General features: G+C 47.9%; 2 protein-coding genes and 1 pseudogene across 4 annotated transcripts in view; 2 read left to right on the top strand and 1 right to left on the bottom strand.

The window, feature by feature from the left end:
• The window catches only part of Kndc1 (kinase non-catalytic C-lobe domain containing 1), a 47,673-nt gene extending 40,703 nt beyond the window's left edge, over nucleotides 1-6,970 (top strand). For all 3 annotated transcript variants that reach the window (XM_045144866.1, XM_004669652.2, XM_045144920.1), the window contains 6 exons: nucleotides 159-241; nucleotides 639-789; nucleotides 3,264-3,386; nucleotides 3,468-3,527; nucleotides 4,073-4,230; nucleotides 5,254-6,970. In XM_045144866.1, coding sequence (XP_045000801.1) covers nucleotides 159-241; nucleotides 639-789; nucleotides 3,264-3,386; nucleotides 3,468-3,527; nucleotides 4,073-4,230; nucleotides 5,254-5,485 — 807 coding nt within the window. In that variant the 3' untranslated portion in view covers nucleotides 5,486-6,970. The remainder of the gene's footprint in view (nucleotides 1-158; nucleotides 242-638; nucleotides 790-3,263; nucleotides 3,387-3,467; nucleotides 3,528-4,072; nucleotides 4,231-5,253) is intronic.
• Nucleotides 6,971-11,570: 4,600 nt separating this feature from the next.
• On the top strand, nucleotides 11,571-12,692 carry Utf1 (undifferentiated embryonic cell transcription factor 1). The gene is made up of 2 exons (XM_004669623.1): nucleotides 11,571-12,132; nucleotides 12,226-12,692. Exons 1-2 carry the CDS (start codon nucleotides 11,571-11,573, stop codon nucleotides 12,690-12,692), a joined length of 1,029 nt encoding a protein of 342 aa, XP_004669680.1.
• Nucleotides 12,693-22,937: 10,245 nt separating this feature from the next.
• On the bottom strand, nucleotides 22,938-23,253 carry LOC101614062 (annotated as a pseudogene).
• Between the last annotated feature and the right edge of the window lie 300 nt (nucleotides 23,254-23,553).

The raw sequence follows: 23,553 nt of genomic DNA, 5'->3' as shown, positions 1-23,553 counted from the left end.
TACATAGGGAGCCCTACCAGCTGAGCCATGGCACATGGTAGGTTGACCTGTGATGGCAGAGATTGCCCCAAAACATCCAAGCCCTCCTTAGGACACTGCCTTGGCCATCTGGCCCCTGGAGACAGAGGGCTGACCATCTGCTTCTATGTCTCTGGCAGGAACTGTTTCAAAAGTGTCACCCGGTCCACTTCCTAAACTCACGGGCTCTGGGTGTCATGGACAAAAGTGCAGCTATGCCCAAGTGAGTTTCCTTCCCTGAGGGTGGCCCTGAGAGTCCTTGGTTTGGAGGGCTGGAGGGAGGATCCTGAGGAGGGGCCTCCCCATGGGCACTGTGGATGCTCCCATTAGAAGGGAGATGCTGCCGAGCGTGGTGGTGCATGTCTTCAGTCCCAGAACTCGGGAGGCAGAGGTAGGAAGATCACCATGAGTTAGAGGCCACCCTGAGAATACAGAGTGAATTCCAGGTCAGCTAGAGTAAGAGTGAGACCCTATCTCGAAAAACCAAAAAAAGAAGGGAGATGCTGGTTTTCATCCTGAGGAATGAGAACCCTTCCCACATTACAGAGGGCCCATAAGTCAGGCCTGGCAGGAACACCTTCTTGTATCTTCAGGTGATATGCACCATGTTTCTCTTCTAGAGCCAGCTCTTCTGAGTCTTGGTCTGCCAAAACCTGCAGCCTGTTCCTACCCAATTATGTCCAGGACAGGTATCTACTGCAGCTCCTAAGAAATGCAGATGATGTCAGCACCTGGGTGGCTGCTGAAATTGTGACCAGTCACACCTCCAAGGTAAGTGCCTCTGTGGTTCTGAGGTCAGAATGAGGTGTGAGGTTTGGCATGGCTGTGGCTCCTGTAAGACACCATAATCAATCTCTTCTCCAAGTACAGGGAATCCACACTTCATGTCTCTCAGAGCCACACTCAACCTAAGACAAATAGAAAAGGCCTTATTAATGTCAACAGAAACTTTGCAACATGGTCGGCTCCCCAATACATACATCTCTCTACTGGGGTTGCTCCAAGCTATGGGCCACCTGGAAACAAGGACATGTGTCACTTCCAACAGGACACTCCACATGTCAGTACTCATGTAGTCCCTCACTCAGTTCCCCATACACACACATACACACACACACACACATACATACATAGACACACACACACAGTATGCCTCACATGCATAGTCCCTCTTGGAGCTATAGTCCCTCACACATATAAACCCACACCAAATACATCTCACATACACAATTCCTGACAGATAGATAGTCCCTCACACACAGTCCCTTAGGATCACAGTCTCCCATACACTCAGAATCCTCATTTTCTGCAGTCATTTCCACATACTCAAGCTATTCTGTTTCTCCCACTACTGTCCCTCACACAGTTGGCATTTTGTCATTATAACAGAATGCCTGACATCAAGAAGTTAAAAGGAAGATTTATTTTGTTCATGGTTTCAGAGGTTTCAGTCTATCATGGTGAGGAAGGCATAGCAGAACAGCTCACATTACAGTGGACAGAAAGCAGAAACAAGAAGGGCCTGAGCAAGATATACCCTTCAAAGCTTGATGCATACTTCCTCCAACTAGGACCCACCTTTTACAGTTCCATCTTCTCCCAGTAGTCTATTCAGATAATGAATCCAGCAATGGACTAAACCATTCCTTAAGTCAAAGCCGTCATGATCTAATGGAAAGGAAATATCCTCAAGAAACATACAGAGGTATGTTTTACTAATCCAGGTGTTTCTCAATTCAATCAAGTTAATAATCAAGATTAATCATCACAGGGATGGGGAGATGGCTCACTGGTTAAAGGTACAAAGCCTATCCAGAGTTCAATCCTCCCTAGCACCCATGTAAAGGCAGACACACAGTGGTGCATGCATCTATGATCCCAAGACACCTATGACAATGGGAGGCAGAACTAAAAGAATGCAAAGTTCATAGGCTAGATTGGTGCTTTTCTTTTTTTTTTTCAGAGTCAAGAGACCCTTTCAGGGCCTAGAACGATGGCTTGGCAGTTAAAGGACTTGCATGCAAAGCCTACCACCCTGGGGTTCAATTCCTGGCATGTCCATACACACATGCATGGGCATACACACACACATACACACACTCATGTATGCATGTAAATAAAAAATTATGGTTGGAGAGATGGCTTAGAAGTTAAAGGTGCTTTCTTATGGACTAGAGAGATTTCATAGTGGTTAAGGCACTTGCCTGCAAAGCCTAACTACCTGAGTTCAATTCTCCAGTTCCCATATAAAGGCAGATGCATAAAGTGGCACATGTATCTGGAGTCTGTTTGCAGCAGTTGGAGGCCCTGGTGCACCCATTCCCTCTGTCTCTCTTCTATCTCTCTCTGCTTGCAAATATATAAATAAAAATATTTTTCAGGGGTTGGAGAGTTGACTCAGCAGTTATGGCACTTGCCTGCAAAGCCTAACAATTCCTTAGTACCCACGGATATACAAAGTGCATTTGCAGTGGTTAGAGGCCCTGGTGTGTCCATTCTCTCTCTGTCTGTCTGCAAATAAATAAATTATACACACACACACACACACACACACACACACACACACATACATACAACTGTCTGTCTGTCTATCTATCTATCTATCTAGTTTGTTTGTTTTTTAATATAAGGTCTTGCTCTAGCTCAGGCTGATCTGGAATTCACTATGTAGTCTCGTGGCCTTGAACTCTTGGCAATTTTATCTCTGCCTTCTGAGTGCTGGAATTAAAAGCACACACCACCATGCCTGGATCAATAAATAATATTTTTTAAAAAGAGTAACTAAGGTAGGGAATAAGTAAGACCAATATTCAAATATATCCCTGTCCCCTCTAACCAAGGTTGGAAAATTGGGCAAATTCAGGTTGAGTCAAAAAAAATATTTTCAAAAAATTAAAAAAAGAGAAATGCTGTCATAAAATATTTTTATTTTTTGAGACAGGATTTCACTCTAGCCCAGGCTAAACTGGAATGTACTTTATATCCCAGGCTGACCTCGAACTCACAGCAATCCTACCAGAATGCTGAGATTATAGGTGTGAGCCACCATGTCTGACTTTACAGAGATGAAAGAAGAGCACAGATACCATGTGTGCACCTATACATGTATACACATATGCACTCTCACATACAATTTAAAAAACTAAGAGATTAATTATCACACACAAGTTTTCCCACAAACTCCCTCATATGGGCAGCTGTCTGTCTGTCCCATGTTGACACTGAGTGTCATTTTCTCATTTCAGCTACAAGTAAACTTGCTATCCAAATTTCTGCTGATTGCAAAATCTTGTTATGAACAGAGGAACTTCGCAACCGCCATGCAGATCCTGGGTGGTCTGGAGCACCTGGCCGTGAGGCAGTCCCCTGTGGGTTACCTGGGTCTGAAGGGCTGGAGGTGTGGGCTGGCATACAGGGTTATGAGCATCTCACTTGTGCTTTTATCTCAGGCCTGGAGAATTCTGCCTGCAAAGATTGCTGAAGTCATGGAGGAGCTGAAAGCCGTGGAGGTTTGTACAAGCTCTCTGTAGTTTCCCCTGAAGTATTTGCTCCACACATCTTGAAGAATTCACACAGCACAGCTTGTATCAAGGCACCCCAAACACAAGGCACAGATAGCCTCCTGAATAAAGATGTCTGCCTACTTGCCTACTTGGCCTACCTGGTCTAGTTTCCCAGCCCAGGCTACTGGTGACTTCAGTGCCTGCAGCCTGGGGAGCTGGGAGGCACAAAGGTTATCTCATGAAGCGAAGCAGCAGACAAGGAAACACCACTTAAGTGACCTAGAATTTCCCCAAAGTGAGGTAGGTACTGACACAGCCTGCAGAAGGTACTCCAAAACAGCCACAGCCTGTGCCCACCCCAAAGCTCAGGGTTCAGCCTCAACAGCTTCATGCCCTTTCCAATCCTGGAATTCCACATTCATTCTATACTAGATGCCTAGTGAGAGTGCTGGACAGCCACGATGTCCCTGGAGGACAGGCATCTACAGGGACAGGTCCTCCTGTTCTAACCACTATCTGTCTCCTTGCCCACACCCCTGGTTGGTACCCAGGTTTTCCTGAAGAGTGACAGTCTGTGTCTAATGGAAGGACGGCGCTTCAGGACCCAACCCACCCTACCTTCAGCCCGCCTGCTGGCCATGCACATCCAGCAGCTGGAGACAGGGGGCTTTACCATGACCAACGGAGCCCACAGGTGGAGCAAGCTCAGGTGAGGAGCTTCACTAGATACAACCCACAAATATAACAGGCTCAAGTGCCTATATCCTCTGGTCTTGGTATTCCTTTTGGTCTCCTCATTCCAACATCGACGTAAGACCCAGTTCTTGGCCCATACCTGGGAATTCACTTTGTAGTCTCAGGGTGGCCCTGAACTCACGGAGATCCTCCCACCTCTACCTCCCGGGTGCTGGGATTAAAGGTAGATAAAGCTGATGTGGCTGTCTTCTGAGAAACAAAAACAATGTCAATCATACTTCAAAACCAGAAGCACGCTGATGATTATATACTGAGAGTGTAGCACACATGCTGACCTCATGAGCTCAGAGTAGACCTATTTTCCAGTCTGTGGTATCCTAGGCAAGAGTAAGAGTTTCTGAGTTACTAACTGCCCAGTAACCACCAGTAGTGTGCTAGCCTGTTCCCCAGGGGCAGAAGTACTGCTTATAGCATTGTAAGTGCTGAAGGTTGCAACAGGGCACAAAGCCAGGAAAGGTGCCATGCAGAGAACCCCTCACCTGTCTTTTACCTTCCTCCTAAGTTCTGAGCTCTCATAGCCAACTTACAGTTTGTGTTCATGTTGGAGCCCTCAACTCAACACTTGTGGGGTAAAAAGCAGGCAGATGCAGTGCTGGAGAGTTGACTTAGCGGTTAACTGCTTGCCTGTGAAGCCTAAGGACCCCAGTTTGAGGCTTGATTCCCCAGGACCCACATAAGCCAGATGCACAAGATAGTGCATGCATCTGGAATTCATTTGCAGTGGCTGGAGGCCCTAGCGTGCCCACCCACCCTCTCTCTCTCTGTCAAATAAATAAATAAAAATAAAAAAGCAGGCAGATGGATTGACAGTCCAGTCATGTGATGTGACCTTGTGAACAAATGGAGAAAACTCATTCTTCAGTGTTAGGCTTTGGAAAGGTTTGGTTGAGCCATTCCTGAGAACACAGTAGGATTCACTGGCCAGAGGGTGATTTGTACAAGCCTAACTAATGCATCTTTTCTTTCCCCACTAAAGAAACATTGCCAAGGTGGCAAGCCAGGTGCACGCATTCCAGGAGAACCCCTACACATTCAGCCCTGACCCCAAGCTGCAGGCGCACCTCAAGCAAAGGATCGCCCGTTTCAGTGGGGCAGATGTTTCCATCTTAGCAGCAGACAACAGGGCCAACTTTCACCAGATCCCAAGTGAGAAGCACTCCAGGAAGATCCAGGACAAACTGCGGAGAATGAAAGCCACATTCCAGTAGAGGAGAGCTCTGCTGGGCATAGACTCCAAATGGCACCAGACCAGGGGAAGAGGAAGTGGCTGGGAAGAAAGGTACCCTGGAGCCATCTGTGAAGGCTTGCACCTTCCAAGGGCTCTGGGGAAGGACGTTTTCACCTCTTCCTGGAGGAGGAAGTAGAGACTACAAGGAGCTAGCCTGTAGTCATTCACAGGGAGGAGAGCTGAGCCAACCCAGCCCTAGCCCCAGGGATAGGTGGATAGAGTCCAGTGTGTCTGTTTCTGTAACAATTTGAAAGTGAAAATGAAAACATAATAAGTTAACTTCCCCAAGAGCTTCAGACCAGTCTATATCTCTCCTAGACCAATGGTTTTCAACTGTTTTTCACTGATTGTACCAAAAAAACCAACACCCACCCACAGCTGTTCAACAGATGCCACACTTAGCTGCTTGCTGAGCAGTGTTTTTGTATTCACTCAGTCAGAAGGACCAAAACAGACATTTGCACTGATGGGCTCCAAGGGGTTTGGAACCTTCCACCGGAACCCAAGGCTTCTAGATAATCTGGCCCTGTCACATTTACACTCTCACCCCATCCCCCAGCCTACCTTCTCCTAGGAGACCCCTTCCTGCCCAGCCCCAGGTACCCAGCAAGGGAAGTAGTTTCTATTTCAGCTGAGCCTCCAACTCAGGCCACTGCTCCTCCCTGTGGCCCACTGCCCTTCAGTTTAGAACCAACAGTAATAGAGACAGCTGTCCTCTAGGAAAAGGCACCAAACACTTAATAGCAGCTCCAGTGCTGGTTGGTCACCCTGAGAGCAGAGTCTTTCTACTGCCCCTGGGCCCTGAGAGTGGCTGCCCACCCACCTTCAGCAGCCCTGCATGCACACTCCTGTCCACTGTGTTCCCTCAGCTCTGCACGCCACTAGTGCTTTGTTAGACAGGTGAGTATGTGATGTTTGCTACCTTGGTAACACCAGCCCTTCCTGGAGTTCCTGAGCAGCTAGTGGCTTGTGGGTGCCCCACAGCAGAGTGCAATGAGAAGGGGAAACTGCCTAAGGCAAATGGCACTATTCCAGATCCTGCCTGCAGCAAAAGCCAAGACTGTTGTGTTTTAGAAGTAGTGATTCTGTAGTGAAGCAGCTAGTGATATTTCTATGGAAGCTGTCACTTGTGACCAAATACTGGACTATTTTGTCAAGATATGTTTTCCATGAATTTACTAGAGATAACCAGGTCCTGATTACATCAGATGCAAGTGGGAATAGGTGTCCTGGCCAAGCAGATGCAATGCATGGTTTACAGGCTTTTCCATTAGGGTGTTGGTCTGCTGATCAACACCTATGTCTTCAGATTTTGTGTTGAGTGCAGGTGGTGTCCAGTGCAAACCAGCATTCCAATGGTGCTGACTTACTGCGTGAGAAAATGAATGGGCTTTGGCTTAAGCAGTTTGCATGGCGCCCTAATGTTACTTAGTACAGATTTCTAAATAAAGTCATTTCTACCAAGCCACTGATGTGTGGGTCTCACAAGTAATGCCAGGGGCTGGAGAAAGATGGTTTAGCAGTTAAAGCCCTTGCCTGAGAAGGCAGAGAACCCAGGTTCCATTCTCTAGTACCCATTTAAGCCAGATGTACAAGGTGGCACATGAGTCTAGAGTTTGCAGCATCTAGAGGCCTTGGTGTGCCCATTCTCTCCATATATCTGCGCCTCTCTCTCTCTCAAATAAATAAATAATTTTTTTAAAGTGTTGCCTACTCTGAGGCTAAGGTGGTTCCTTCTGGCTGTAAAAATGCACTTCACAGGTGGTCTTTAGGTACTTAGGAGTAGAGGTGCCCAGCCCAGGACTGAGAACTGGGCTCAGTCCAGGTCACATCACATCTTTGGTCATACTCACACCCTCAATAACACAGAGACTAGGCCTGTTAGATTCACCTCTAACTCACCTGCCTTCCCACAGAGAACCAACCACCTGAACTCCGAGGCAATTAGACAAGCAAACACACCCTACTACTGTGGAAAACATTTTTCTTCTAGTGACCACTGCAGAAATAACTCACTCAGCTGGGCGTGGTGGCGCACACCTTTAACCCCAGCACTTAGGGAGACAGAAGTAGGAGGATTACCTTGAGTTCAAGGCCACCCTGAGAATGCAGAGTGAATTACAGGTCAGCCTGGACTAGAATGAGACCCTACCTTGAAAAAAACAAAAAAGAAATAGCTCACTCACCCTCACCACCAACTGGAGGCTGAGCTGCTGTAACCTTTCCCACTACAGGAAGTTCCCACTGGTCAGTCTCCAGGGACTACAGGATCAGTCCCCACAGTCATTCATAGAGGCCCCTCTCAGAGCCTTGGCTCTCCAGGGCCTCAGCACTCCGGAAGCACTCCAGGAAGAGCATGGGGTAAGACACTCTGGTGGGAGCTTTTATGAAAGAGTTGACAGTTCCTTGCAAGAGTTCCCATAATAACCTGCCTGGCAGCTTTATTGATAAAGACTGAACGTACTCAGGAAAGTCAAGTTAATTTAGATAGTACCCACACAGAGTGGCTTTGGTCCTCCCCTACCCCAAGTCACCGTAACCCTAGTCATTTCCACCAACTTCCCCTACCCACCTACACAAGTCTCCCTTTGCTGCAGGTGGGCTTATTGATGCTCTTTTGTTTTTGTGTGAAGCAGGCTCTCACTTTAGCCCAGGCTTACTTGGAACTCACTGTATAACCCAGACTGGACTCACATTTATGGCAATCCTACCTCAGACTTCTGAGTGATGGGATTGAAGATTTGCTCTACCACACCCAGCATAAATGTTACTCTTAAGTGACAGCTATGAGGCACAGGTTTCCCCCACCATCACACAGGGACTAATTCCAGCCTTCATGACCATAACCCCACTGAGGAGTGCCCCAGGGTACCACGGTCAGTAGAAAGGGGATAAGAATATAACCTATTACAATATATATAATTTTTAAAGTGATAGTTGGGCTGGAGAGATAGCTTAGTGGTTAAGGCAACTGCCTGCAAAACCTAACAACCTGAGTTCAGTTCCCTGGTACCCATGTAAAGCCATATGCACAAAGTGGCACATGCATCTGGAGTTCATTTGTAGAGGCTAGAGGCCCTAACATGCCCATATTTCATTCATTCATTCCCACCCCTTCCTCTCTCTGCTTACAAATAAAATTTAAAAACAAAAGTGATAGTCAATGGCCCTCAAGTTTCAGTGAACCCCACTTCCCAGGTCTCTGCCTATACTGTCCTCTCTCTCAGTTGAGCCTGGACCTTGGTCCTGAGCACCATGCCTGGGGACATTGATAAACACATGGAGTCTCACTACCATCAGACCATTAACAGCTAGCTAGGTTCTTCCTTCCCTATCTTTTTTTTTTTTTTTTTAAGTAGGGTCTCTCTCTATCCCAGGCTGATCTGGAACTCACTCCCAGGCTGGTGCTACATGCCTTAAATCCCAGTACTCCAGAAGCAGAGGTAGAGGAATCATCATGAGTTCAAGGCCAGCCTGGGACTACAGTGAGTTCCAGGTCAGTCTGAGCTAGAGGGAGACACTACCACAAAAAAATAACAAAAGACAGCTCCCTTATCACTTAGAAACTTCCAACTGTGGGTGAGTGTTTTCCTAAGCTGGGCCTGGGCTGCCTTGGCCCAGGCCCAGCAGGGAGGACCCCAGCCCTTACTCTTGGCATAGGCTCCTTTATCCCCTCCAGCTCCCCACATGGCAGGAGCTCCTTGAACTAACTTTCTTTCTTTCTTTTCTTTTGTATTGACAACTTCCATACTTACAGACAACAAACCATGGTATTTTCCTCTCCTCCCCTTTCCCCCTTCACAACTCCACTCTCCGTCATACCCCTTCCTCTCTCCATTAGTCTCTTTTATTTTGATGTCACCGTCTTTTTCTCCTACTATGAGGGTCTTGTGAAGGTATTGCTAGGCACTGCAAAGTCATGGATATTGAGGCCAATTTCTACCTGGACAGTTGTATGTAAGTGATGGTGCCCTTCCTTTGGCTCTTACATTCTTTCTGCCACCTCTTCCACAATGGACGCTGAGCCTTGGAGGGTGTGATAGAGATGTTTCAGTGCTATACACTCCTCCTTCCCTTCTCAGCACTATGTTGCCTTTTGGGTCATCCCAGTGGTCATTGCCATCTGAACAGAGAATCTTCTCCAACCAAAAGTGAGCATAGCATTAATATATGAATATGAACATTAAGTGTAGTGTTTTCAGGGCAGTTTGGTGAGAATAACATATACATTTCGTCAGACAGGAGCAGGCTTTACACCCCTAAGGCACATGACCACCCAGGTTTTTGATTAGGTTTTCAGTACCAGGCATATATTCACTTCTGCCTTGAACTTTTTCTCTTTTCTTTCCATGCTTTTTTTTCCCCCAGGGCCTCCACATGGGATCTCTAGCCACGTGGGTGCCTTTCTTTGGCTCTGCACTTCCCCCAATAAATATAATAAATAAAGAAATAAAGGTGTGCACCACCATGCCTAGCCTCCTATTTTTATATAACTGTTTTTCTTACTGCACTGGCCAGGAATTCTAGAATGTTAAACAGAATATGTTGCTGGTCATCTTTGTCTTGATCTGAATCTCAGAGAAAATGGTTAAAATTTCATGTCACCTATAATGTTAATAGGTTTTTATTTTCCAGGGAAGAGTGCAAATGGGAGAATGGGGGTATGGGTACACCAGGGTCTCTTGACACTTCAAATGAGCTCCAGATGCATGAGCCACTTTGTGCATCTGGCTTTATATAGGTACTGGAGAATCAAACCTAGAAGTAAGGCTTTGCAAACAAGCACCTTTAACAACAGAGCCATTTCTCCAGCCCTGTTAGTTGATTTTATCGGACTAAAAGGTTCCTTTTCTTAGTGTGTGTGAATTAAGACAAGCCCAACAGCATCTATGGTTGCTTATCAAATCTAGCACCCAAGTGGCCTGCTTGCAGTACTGAATACACTCACTGCTACTCAGACTTGTAAGTTAGATATAGCTCTTGCCCATTTGCCAAAGCCCACAGCAAGATTAGAGTAATAGGGTCACACACACATGCTTTAACAACATGAGGAAATATACTCTAATATGCTAAACACAGGATAAATGCGTGTGTTTTTGCATTATTGGAAGTAGTCTAAGGCTGCTTATGGGTAGTGATTCTAAAGCAGGGCACATGTATCAAATAAAAGTGACCTCTAGGGGCTGGAGATGGCTTAGCAGTTAAAGTGTTTGCCTGCAAAACCAAAAGAATCTATTCCCCAGTACCCACATAAGACAGATGTACAAGGGGGAGCATGCATATGGAGTTAGTTTGCAATGGCTGGAGGCCCTGGAGTGCCCATTCTCTCCCTCTATCTTTCTCTGCCTCTTTCTCTCTGTCAAATAAATAAATAAAATATATTTTAAAAAAAAAACAAAACGTTTAAAAGTGACCTCTACATGTCTTCCGGACATTGATATATTGTACCTCAGTTAAATGGTTTTAAAAAATAGGACCAAGAGGATCACCGTAAATTCGAGGCCACCCTGAGACTACCTAGTGAATTACAGGTCAGCCTGAGATAGAGTGAGACCCTACCTCGGAAAAAAAAAAAAAAATAGGACCACTTTTTTTGAAGGGGAAGGGGCCTTTCGAGACAGGGTTTCGCTTTAACCCAGGCTGACCTGGTATTCACTATGTAGTCTCAGAATGGCGGTCAACTCATACAAGTATCCTCCTACCTCTGCCTCCTGAGTAGTGCTGGGATTAAAAGCATGTGCCACCACGTCTGGCTCCACTTTTTAAAATACTATGTTTACACTTTGTACCTTGTCCGACAGGAGTAGAGCTGTGTCATCACGACCTAGGCCCCCAAAGAAAGGGCTAGAAAGTTAAGGCACAGGTCAGGCCAAGTTGAACTAGGTGGGCCAGAAGGGGCGGGACTGGAAGGGGCGGGGCAGCCCGCAGGTGGGAGGTCCCGCTGGCGACCTCCGACGCCGACGCAGCGCGGGGTCCTCAGAGTGTGTGTGGGCGGCTCGAAGATCGTTCTCCTCTTAGTCGGTGCGGTCCCGGCTCGAGTCCGCACTCCCCGCCCCAGCCCCGGGATGCTGCTCAGGCCCCGGCGGCCTCCATCGCTTGCACCCCCAGCGATGCCCTCCCGGACAGATTTCGACGTAGAGATGCGACCGGACGAAGAAGACGCCCCGAGGACCCACTCCGAGGTCCCCACCACGCCGGGCGCGCTGACTGAGCCGGGGTCACCCAAGTCTCCCGTGTCCCCGGGCTCCGCACAGCGCACGCCCTGGAGTGCCCGGGAGACGGAGCTCCTGCTGGATACGCTGCTGCAGCCGACTGTGTGGCGCTCGCTCCTGCTGGACCGGCGGCAGGCATTGCCCACCTACCGCCGCGTGTCGGCCGCGCTGGCCCGCCAGCAGGTGTTGCGCACGCCGGCCCAGTGCCGCCGCCGCTACAAGTTCCTGAAGGACAAGCTCCGCGATTCCCAGGGTCAGCCGTCCGGGCCCTACGACGCCCAGATTCGCGAGCTCATGGGGCTGCTGGGCGACAAAGGGCACAGGCGGGTGCGCCGCCGCCCCTCCGGGCCTGGGCGCCCCCAGCGCGGCCGCCGCTCGACCATCACGGCCGTAGTGCCTGCTGCCGACGAGTCCGGTAGGTGGGGAGCATGGGGACGAGCCCGGTCTGCGGGGGAGGGACGCGACAGCGGGGTGGGGGACGCCGCCGACCACGCGCTCCGCTCCGCAGGACGCGCGCCGCGCCAGGACGCCGGAGACCCCGACCCGGCCAGCGCGCTAAGATACAGTGCGTCCACTCTGAAGTCGGTAGACGACTCCCGTTGCGCTTCGCGCTCCCCGCCTGCCCCGACGGCCCTCTTCGCCTTGGCCCCAGAGCCCCGCCATGTCCCTGCATCCCCGCGGCCACCCACCCCGGACCCCGCCCCTGAGGATCCTGATGTGCCACCGCGCCTTCCGGAAGACCGCGCGTCCCCGCCAGCCGCGGTGCCGTCGCTGAACGCCGCCTTGCTGCAGACCCTGACGCACTTGGGTGACATCGTGACCGTCCTGGGCCCGCTGAGCGACCAGCTGTCGACCCTGAACCAACACGTGGACCACCTGCGCGGCTCTTTCGACCAGACCGTATCCCTGGCTGTGGGCTTCATTCTGGGTAGTGCGGCCGCCGAGCGTGGCGTCCTGGGGGACCCTCCCCAGTGAGGCCTAACTTGTGGTCAGCTCTCTTCTGGCCAACCCCCCCAACCCGGTTTTGCAGGTTCCACCCCAAATATAGATAATATGTTCAATAAAAAAAGGTTTCTTTAACCCGTGAATGCGTGCAAATCCCACACCTAAGTAAGAAGGGTCCCCTAAGGGTAGGGGTTGCTAAGGGCAGGGCAAGGTTTAAAGCCTCCGGATGCCTGGGAGGGGTTCCGCGCCTCTGCTCTGGCTTGTTCCAGCAGTCTCCGTGCGGGGACGAAGCTCTTCAGGTGGTGTCTCATGTTGGGCATTCTCTAGATGCTGGAGTCTGCCCACGGTAGAAGCTGAAGCACAGGGCTGGGCAAGAAGGTGAGCCTTCCAAGAAAGACCTTTGACCCCAGCCTTGCTTGGCGCCCCCCCCCCCCCCCCCCCCCGCCATAAACCTACCTTAGGCTGGGCTACTGGGCTGAACAGACCATAGTAGCGTAGTTTGCAGGAAGGTCCCCTTATCCTCAAGGCAGTAACTGATCTGAGGGGCTAGAGGTAGCACCACCAATTTCAGAGGACAGAAAAGCCTAGTACAAAGCTCAGGGCTGGAGAATTAGTGGGGGAGAGGGCATGGGTGGAGTCAAAGGCAAGGATGTGACCACAGGCGACTCACTAGCATGACAATGCCTAGTCTGAAGGACAATGGCTTCAGTTTTACAAATTTGGACCTTATCCGGGCCACCCAGCCTGAGGTGGGTGCTGGTTCTCTTTAGGGGTTTGTCTGATAAGTGGCTAGGTTACAGACATTTCCATCCCTCTGAAAACTTCAGCCAGTTACAGGGGTCCTTGTTTGAGAGACTAGCAACAGTCGACCCTGTTAGCTCATTTAAGGAAGCCACTCCCACCCATTCCACTCCACCGTGAAAATCCCTAAGCCCCTTGTGGATAAACTGACTTATAAGCACCTCCTCTATGCATACACCCCTTAGGAGGTCAGAGCCAAAGTGGGAGGCAGCCTGAGTCCAGGTAGCTTCACAACTCATCGGTCACACTGAGGCGGGAACCTGGGTCTTGGAGAAGCTGGTCTGTGCCTGAGAAACACTGGGCCAGGTTACTGAGGTCACCTGCCTCCTAGTTGCCCTGCTGTAGGAATGCCCTGGCCTCCTGTCTTGACCAGGGGGAGGTAGTGATTTTTTTCTCCTTTAAGTCTGATATGGGATATGACCAGCACTTGGGCTGGTTTCTTATGCCTTCAAAGTCACCTTCACTTCAGCAACATTTAGTTGTCATCCCAGTGAGTGTGAGGGTCACACCTTGTACTATTTTATAGTATGTAGTTGTCCTTTTCCTGAAGTTGCCTTACTTTCTCCCTAGGCTGGGTGGACGTGCCTTGCAGTTAATTCTGTTAGGACCTGCCCATGGTGAGTGTGCCCTTACGTAGGACAATCAGGAACTAACCTCCCAGTTTTTGACTCCTGACTTAACAGCTAAGTAAATAATTGTTGCAAGCAAGATGCAGTGCATGTTCCTAATGCAGTCTTTTTTAGTATTTATTGGAGAGAGAGAAGCAGAGAGAATGGATGCATGCACCACCTTGGCCTTAGGCTTTGTGGGCAAGTGCCTTAACTACGAAGCCATCTCTCCAGCCCCTAACACGGTTCTTAACCTTCAGGAGTTGAGTGGGCTGCTATTGGGAACCTTTGGGCCCTGCCTTACACACTTAGGCTGAACCTGAGGTCAAGATCTTGCATAGTGAGTCTTACTTCTCATTGCCAGTGTTCCCTGGTTCTTTATGGCTATAGCTATAGCTTGCTTAGCTTTCCTGCCCCACTCAAAATGTTCCATGAAGGTTCCACAGCTCTAATGTTTTCTTAAGTGTATGCATGTTGTGATGGGTGCCATCCAGCCACACACACACACACACACACACACACACACACTTTATTTTTCTACAAATAATCAAATAACTTTGTCAGTTTGGAATCTTATTTGAGAGAGCAAGAGGCAAATAGAATGGACATGCCAGGGTCTCCAGCCATAGCCAACAAACTCCAGCAGGTGCCACCTTGTGCATCTGGCTTATGTAGGTCCTACCAAATTGAACTTGGTCCTTTGGCTTTACAGGCAAGCACCATAACTGCTAAGCCATCTCTCCAGCCCTCTGTATCTTTTTTATGGGTTTTGGTTGGTTGGCTTTGTTTTTGCTGTGCTAGGGTTCAGTTCATTGCAGGGTTCTACCCATGCTAAGCAAGAGTTCTATCTTGCCTATTCTGCCTAAAACAAGTAGAGTATAGCTTCATGATTGGAGCCATTGCCTATCATGCACAGAACCCTAAATTCAGTTTTCATTACTGTCAACGATTTTTTTGTTTGTTTTGGTTTTTCAAGGTAGGGTGTGTTTAGCTCAGGCTGATCTGGAATTCACTATGTACTCTCAGGGTGGCCTCAAACTTGTGGCAATCCTCCTACCTCTGCCTCCTGAGTGCTGGGATTAAAGGCATGCACCACCACACCTGCCTTTTAACTGTCAGAGATTTTAAAAAGAAAAACAGTATTTTAAGTTCACAATTTTCTACCTCTTGATTCCCATCTATCCAAATTACTGTCTGATTTATACTTGCTCTTCTAGATAAATTATCTGTACCATGTCCTACCAGTGAACGTTTTGGTACAGTGACTTCTCCAATCCTTGCACAGCTCTGAGATGGTTTTCTGCACAGGTTCTTAGATCTGGGAAAATAAGACATTGTATTGTGATGTACTGTGTCTCCAAATACATCCCTGTAGTCTTGGGAAACCTGCATTCATCCTTTTTATGACTTGGGTATCAAGACTTCCCCCATTCCCTGCAAGTCTCATGCAAACTTCCTGAAGCTGTCTAGCCAGTTGTTGGACTTTCTGACCATGATGCCCTCTTTGGTACTATTTCTGGTCACATGCTGGTGTTCCTCAATATTGCTTGTGTGCTGGTCAACAGCTTACTTGCTCCAGTTTGTAAAAGACAAGTCATGCCAGTTCATGACTCTTCGCAGGCCATGCATAATACAGCCCCTCCTTTTCTGTCATCTCCTGGCTGTTCTTGGGTTTGGTCCCAACCTCAGGTCATATTTGTACATGTGAGCAGCCACTTCTGGCAAGATTTTGTTCATGGGAAGGGTCTAGTCCATTTCTTGCCTGTTAAGGGTAATCATGGACTCCTGCTGCTTCTCCCTGGTCTACTGAAGTTCCTGTTCTTCTCATCTGTTTCTTTTTCTTTTTAAAATATATATATTTTTTTATTTTCAGCCAGATGTGGTGGCACATGCCTTTAATCCCAGCACTCAGGAGGCAGAGATAGGAGGATCACCATGAGTTTGAGGCCACCCTGAGATGACATTGAATTCCAGGTCAGCCTGGGCTAGATTGAGACCCTACCTCGAAAAACAAAACAAACAAAATTTATTTTTTAATTGAGAGAGAGGCAGTTAGAGAATGGGTGTGTCAGGGCCTCCAGCAGTCTATTCCTCATCTGTTTCTCTTTCTTTTGGGGGGTTAGGGGAAGCAGGATCTCACTCCTCTTGCCCCAGGTTATCTTTGAACTCATTGTCATCCTATCTCAGCCTGAGATTATAGGTGTGAGTCACCACACCTGGCTTCCATCTGTTTCTTTAAGGTCTCCATGACAATCTAATGGAAAGCTCCTCTGGGCCTAATCAAACCCCATTTCTTGGTTGTATCATTTCTCACTAATGTTCACCATTGTCTTCATGGTTATCCCTGCCTTTATTTATTACTTTATTAGTTTTTATTTCAAAACAAGGTCTCATTCTGTAGTCCCAGGCTGGCCTTGAGCTCACAGCAATCCTACCTCTGCCTCCCCAGTGCTGGAATTAAAGGCAGGTATGCCACCATGTCCCATCTATCCCTGCCTTTAAACTGGATCCTGGTAAGGAGTCTGCTGAGTCCCAAGCCCTGTGTTCCTCTCTAGAGGGTCTTATGTCTTTGCTTCTCTGGTGCTTCCTGTGTCCCAGCCCAGGCTGGCATCTCTGGTTTCCTTAGGACAGTCCTTTCCACACTAAAAGCACTATGCCACTTGATCCCTCATATGGCTCCATCCTGGAATTTGCTACTTGGCCTTCAATGGGTCACTAGTATGCTGTCTGTAAACAGATCTTTGTCATTGTGGCTGGTTTCTGATGACCACGCCATCATTTCTGTCACCAGTCTCCCAAGTAATGAGGGCTCTGTATTAGTTACTTTCTCATTTGCTGGGATACCCAACCAGAAGTAGCTTATAGAAAGAAAGGTTTTAGTTGGGCATGGTGGCGCACGCCTTTAATCCCAGAACTCGGGAGGCAGAGGTAGGAGGATCACCATGAGTGCAAAGCCACCCTGAGACTCCATAGTGAATTCCAGGTCAGCCTGGGCTAGAGTGAGACCCTACCTTGAAAAACCAAAAAAAGAATAAAAGAAAAAGAAAGAAAGGTTTTATTTCTGGCTTGAAGTTTCAAGGGGAAGTTTCCATCATGGTGGGGAAATACCTCAGAAGCAGAAAGCTGGAGTAACATCTTCACATCAGATGGAGGAAGTACAGAGGGAGAACTGCAAGTGGGGCTGAGCTATAACACCTCAAGACCTACTTCCAGTAACACACTTCCTACAGCAAAGCTGTACCTCCCAAAAGTTTCAAAACCTTCCCAAACTTTGCCACAAATTGAGGAGTAAGTATTCAAATTTTTTTTTTTTTTTTCGAGGTAGGGTCTCACTCTAGCCCAGGCTGACCTGGAATTCACTATGTAGTCTCAGGCTGGCCTCGAACTCATGGCAATCCTCCTACCTCTGCCTCCCTAGTGCTGGGATTAAAGGCATGTGCCACCACGCCTGGCTCAAGTATTCAAACTTAAGAGTCTATGGGGAACATTTTCCATTCAGACCACCAGATTTGAACCCCTTTATGTTTACAAAGCATGCAGTGACCAAGCCTCTCCCACAGTTCCAAAGATTACAGGTGAAGTCCGATGAGACCAGAGGCTTTTGTACATCACCAGAGTGCACCCTGCTCCCTTTGCTGTCTGCACAGTACTCACTGAGCAGCATTTCTGGAATGACAGATGTTCTAGAACCTCACTGCTCCATACAAAAACTTGTGGCCACATGTGTTCACTGAGCCCTTGAAATGTGGTCAGTGCAACCACAGAACCGAATTCTTTTTAAAATTATTTATTTGAGAGAATGGACACACCAGGGCCTCTAGCCACTGCAAACAAGCTCCAGATCATGCACCATCTTGTGCATCTGGCTTACGTGGGTACTGGGGAATCAAATCTGGGTCCCTAAACTTCGCAGGCAAGTGCCTCAACTGCTAAACCATCTCTCTAGCCCTGTTTTTTTATGTTGTTGTTTTTTTTTTTTGTTTTCCTTAGGCAGTGTTTCACTGTATCCCAGACAGTCCTCTCAGCAGTACTTCTGCTTCAGCTTCCTGACTGCTGAGATGACAGGTTTGTACCACCACAACAGGCTAAAAATGACTTTAAATTTCCTTTAATTCAAGGCACTACTTGTGCTCATGTTGGCCATTTAATTATGTTCCTTAGATTGAAATGTGTTGCTTTGCAAAGTCCTATTCCCTCCACCACAGGTTACATGTGTGCTTGGGGCTGAAGCTAGCAGAGGGAGACACTGGCCAGGACTCCTTGCCTAGTCTCCTATAATTCAGAGCAGTTCCAAAAGGAACAGACCTGTCCTCACCACCTACTTCTATCACTCATATCTTTGGGTAATATCTACAAAACCCAGTTGGCAGTGAGCCCCTGGTCTCACTATAAATATCTTTGGCACATGTAGGAATCTTTGGCACTGTGGGAGAGGCTTGGTCATGGCATGCTAGAGGTCACAAAGAGAAAGGCCACAGGCATGGTGGCCCACAACTTTAATCCCATCAGTGGGGAGGCAGAGGATTGCCGTGAGCTCAAGGCCAGCCTGAGACTACAGAGTGAATTCCCGGTTAGCCTGGGCTAGAGCAAGACACAACCTCAAAACAAGAAAGAAAAAAAAAAGAAGGCACAGGTATATACCACGTGTTAATCAGGACCCCAGCACCATCTGCCTTCACAGAAATGGGCAAGGTACTTGGGGTCAACCACAACAGGGACAGTGGCTGAAACTTCCCTGCATAGCTGTTTTTGAAGAATATTTTGTAATTATTTATTGGAGAGGGAAAGGAAGAAGATAGGCACTCCAGGGCCTCTTGCCACTGCAAATTAACTCCAAACACATGAGCCATCTGTCTCATTGTGCATCTGGATTAACATGGGTACTGGGGAATTGGATCTGGGCCACTGAGGTTTGCAAGTAAGCACCTTTAGCCACTGAGTCACCTCCTCAGCCCTCTGATCTCTGATCTATACATAGGGTGCCAGCCCTACACAGTCTGTTGGCTGCTGCATACACTGCTGACCATCCATACTGTCTACTTGAATCCACACTGCAGGGCTAAAGTATGCTGCCTCCTCCATACCCTTGTGATTTTTTAAAATATAATTTTATTTATTTGAGAGAGAGAAGGAGAGAGGGAGAAGAAGAAGAAAAAGAGAATAGGTGCACCAGGGCCTCTAGCCACTGGAAATGAACTCCAGATGCATGCACCACCTTGTGCCTCTGGCTTACATAGGTCCTAGGGAATTGAACCTGGATCCTTTGCCTTTGCAGGCAAGTGCCTTAACCACTAAGCCATCTCTCCAGCCCACCCTTTGAATTCTTCACCTGCCTGAGCTCACCTCCCCTCACGTCCCACTGCTTCAGAGAGCCAGCATGAGTAAAGAACCTTTTTCATGTGTGGTCCTCAGGTTCAACTGAGTTCATACTCCTGCCAGAACCTCTGGTCAGTGGTGGGCAGGCCAGAGGGACACTGCCCTAATTGCAGGGCCCCAAGGAAAGATGGAAGATTTGGGGACCCAGATGACTCTGCAGATGGTATCCATTGTGCCTCCATTTGCTCTGCCTGATGTCAGAAAGCCAACTGCAGCTTCCATTCAGTGGACGGGCTCTTGCAGACCATCTACTGAGGTCTGGGCCCGTAGTCTGGCATCAGGGAGGCAGAAGGATAAGTTCTCAGAGCTGACTGACACAGACACCTGTGGCTGGTAGGTATGGATGGGCAAGGGAGACCTCAGTTTCTTCCCAGTCAAGACTATGCCCCACTCCCCTGCCGTGTCCCTCTGTACTAGGTAGGGACTTGAGGCATCTTGACTGGTGGCTGGGGACCTACCCATTCCCCATAGACTGAATCTTTCAAAGCCATAGTGGTGGGCTTCCCTTCTCTGGCACCTTGTAGTCCCCTCTAACCCTATCCATTGCTGTGCCTCCCCTCTTTGATGAGGCAGGACTGGCCCAAGGCCTTACTGCTAAACAGAATGATGATGTGAAAATCTTTGTTCCATGGTTTTTGGAGTCCATGATCAGCCCCTATCGCCCTTTCTTCTAACCAAACGCAGCCCCTGATTCTTAATGTATTCTTGTTGCTGTTGTTTGGTTTTGGTTTTGGTTTTAGAGAAAGGTTCTCATCCTAGCCCAGGCTGATCTGGAACTCACAGTGATCCTCTTACCTCAGACCCAGCCTGGCTTGATGTGTGCCTGCTGTGGTGCATTAAGAGTTAATCCAGGGCTGGAGAGATAGTTTAGCGGTTAAGCGCTTGCCTGTGAAGCCTAAGGACCTAGGCTCAATTCCCCAGGACCCACGTTAGCCAGATACACAAGGAGGCGCATGTCCTTTCAGTGCCTGGAAGCCCTGGTGTACCCATTCTCTCTCTAGCTCCCTCTTTCTCTGTCTGTTGCTCTCAAATAAGTAAAAATAAATAAACAAATAAAAGAGTTTATCCAGGGCCTCATGAATGCTAAACAGGTACTCAGCCACTGGGCTACCCCAGCCCTTGTTCTTCTTAGCCTTTGTGACCTAATTGTTGCTTTTAGGTTTAAAGTTCTACTTGGTCAAATGTAGGGTAGACATCATCTGTAAATTTAGAAAGGGCTGGAAGAACACTTGCCTAACATTTACAAGGTGCTGGTTGGATTCCTAACACAAGTTTGAGTGATCCTTAGGGAATAATTTATAGTTCAGTGAGATGGAATATTAAATATTCTCCTCAAACCTACCCCATCTACAAGGCAGCCAATTGTCCCTTAACCCTCATCTATGCTGAAGTGATGGTTCTTCGTGTCTGCTGTGTACTTCCAAGTGAATATTAAAACAAACTATAAAATTGACTTCCTGACAAAGGAACCAAATGGCATTTCAGTCAAACTGGGTAGGAAGTTGGCCAGGCAGATGATCATCATGATGCTGGTCATCCTCCATGGCCTCCCACAGGTCACCTGTGGAGGATGGGTGCCACTGAATGTTACTAGATTCCAGGGTTAACAATGGAGGACAAAGATGGACAGCTTGGCTGTAAGGATTTACTGAAACAGGAGTGAGGGAGGAGGAGAGAAAAGGAGGTGCATGCACCAGACAGAGAAGGGTCACAGGGGTAGAAGCAGAGAGATGTACACACCTGTAGCAGGAGAGGCAAAAAGAGGGAGTGAGGACCAGGTGAGAAACTAGTCTGTGAGGGAGGGGTTTAAGTGGTATGCAGAGGTATGGATTAGGGGAAGGTGACTGTGGTAGTTTGAATAGAATAGATGACCCCCCAATATATTCAATTGTTTAATTTGTTTGTAGTTTGCATTCTGCAGCCACCTAGCTGGAGGCAATGTCACTGGGTGGATCTTTAGGTGTGATGGTGGGTTTCAGATTTCAATCTAAACATATGCAAAGTATACCTAACTGGAGTTCCTGAAGTGTGCTGTGCTGTGTGGCTTTGGCTTTTGGCTTCTACTTCTCTCTCTTTGCTTGGTCCTGTGAAGGCAGGCCAGTTTCTTCTGCCATTATGGAACTTCCCCTGGATCTATAAGCTTCAATAAATATCCCTTCCTCCATAACTGTGCCTGGTCTGGAAGTTCATCTCAGTGAATCTGAAGCTGTCTGCTACAGTGACCTTCCCTCCTCATAGCTCAGAGGCATACTCAACTATCATATTAGGAGGCAGTCCCAGAGACCAGGGATAACATGGCCAGGTTGGTAAGGGAGAGTGAGGGGGATGGGTAGAGAGCACTGAAACTCTTTAACAAGCCTTACTTAAAAATTAGAAAACAGGGCTGGAGAGATGGCGTAGCAGTTAAGCGCTTGCCTGTGAAGCCTAAGGACCACGGTTCAAGGCTCGGTTCCCCAGGTCCCACGTTAGCCAGATGCACAAGGGGGCGCATGCGTCTGGAGTTCGTTTGCAGAGGCTGGAAGCCCTGGCGCGCCCATGCTCTCTCTCCCTCTATCTGTCTTTCTCTCTGTGTCTGTCGCTCTCAAATAAATAAATAAATAATTTTTTTAAAAAAATTAGAAAACAGTGCCGGGTGTGGTGGCACACGCTTTTAATTCCAGCAGTGGGGAGGCAGAGGTAGGAGGATCACCATGAATTCAAGGCCACCCTGAGACTATGGAGTGAATTCCTGGGCCTTAACCACTACAAACAAACTCCAGATGACATGTAAGGGGAGAATGAAACCCAGGTCATTATTTTGTTGTTGTCGTTGTTTGTTTTGTGTTTTTCCAAGGTAAGGTTTTACTCTAGCCCAAACTGACCTGAAATTCACTATGTAATCTCAGAGTGGCCTTGAACTCACTACAATCCTACCTTTTCCTCCTCCTTCCCCCCCTCCACCCGCAAAGGGCTAGGATTAAAGGAATATGCCACCACACCTGGTTTAAATATTTTTATGTATTTTCAAGCAGAGAGAGAGAAAGAAAGAGAGAATAAGAGAATACCAGGGCCTCCAGCTGCTGCACATGAACTCCAGATGCATGCTGTATTTTGTGCATCTAGCTTTATTTACATGAGTACTGGGAAATTGAACCTTGATTATTAGGCTTTGAAAGCAAGTTCCTTAATGGCTAAGCCATCCCTCTAGCCTCTGATTTTGTTTTGTTTTGTTTTTTAAGGTAGGGTTTCACTCTAGTCCAGGCTGACCTGGAATTTACAGTATTGTCTCAGGGTGGCCTTGAGCCTGCGGCAATCCTCCTGCCTCCGCCTCCAGAATGCTGGGATTAAAGGCATGCACCACCACACCTGGCTCTTTTTCTTCTTCTTCTTCTTTTTTTTTTTTACGATGGAGTAATCCTTTATTTTTACACACGTTAATGATGAGGTTTTCATGAAGCAATCTTCCCAGTGGAAAATGGAGAATGAGAAAAGCAGCTACCATCAGCTGCTCTCAGGGCCATGACTCTCCCTTGTCCAAGTGGTGAGGTAGAAGAGTATACTTCCCCTCCTTCATCAGCTTATTCTGCTGCCTTTTGATGGCATCCATGTGCTTCATCGTTTTGAATCAAAGCAAACATTCTGTGAGATCATCATAGTCTAGTTTACACTCTTTCTTAGCCCAGATACCGACAATCCCATGTGCACATTCTGTCTTTTTCAAAAGCATGGCATCGAGAAGGAATCTTGAAGGGCTGTTCAGAATTTTAGATTGTGAAGTGCTTATTGAGGCTAATGCCCAGCCTCTTCTGCACATCAAGGAAAGGCATGACATGGGCCAGCAGTGCCCTTATCATCTCCTGGACGCAGCTTTGCAACAAACCGGCTTGAAGACCGAGCAGACATTCTTTTTCTTCTTATTTAAAGTTGTTAGTCACAATCTCTAGTTTTTGTCATTTCTTGTTTTGTGAGGAGGACAGAGTCTCTAGCACAGGCTGACCTCAAACTCATGGCAATCCCCGTGCCTCAGTCTCCTGAATGCTGGGATTATAAGTGTGGGCCAGCACACATAGTTTAGTCTCTGGTTTGTTTGTTTTTTCTGGGTGCTCCAGGGCCTCCAGCCACTGCAA

This window comes from Jaculus jaculus, chromosome 1 (genome assembly GCF_020740685.1).
Source record: "Jaculus jaculus isolate mJacJac1 chromosome 1, mJacJac1.mat.Y.cur, whole genome shotgun sequence".
Lineage (NCBI taxonomy): Eukaryota > Metazoa > Chordata > Mammalia > Rodentia > Dipodidae > Jaculus > Jaculus jaculus.
This window is presented reverse-complemented; position numbering and strand designations above follow the sequence as displayed.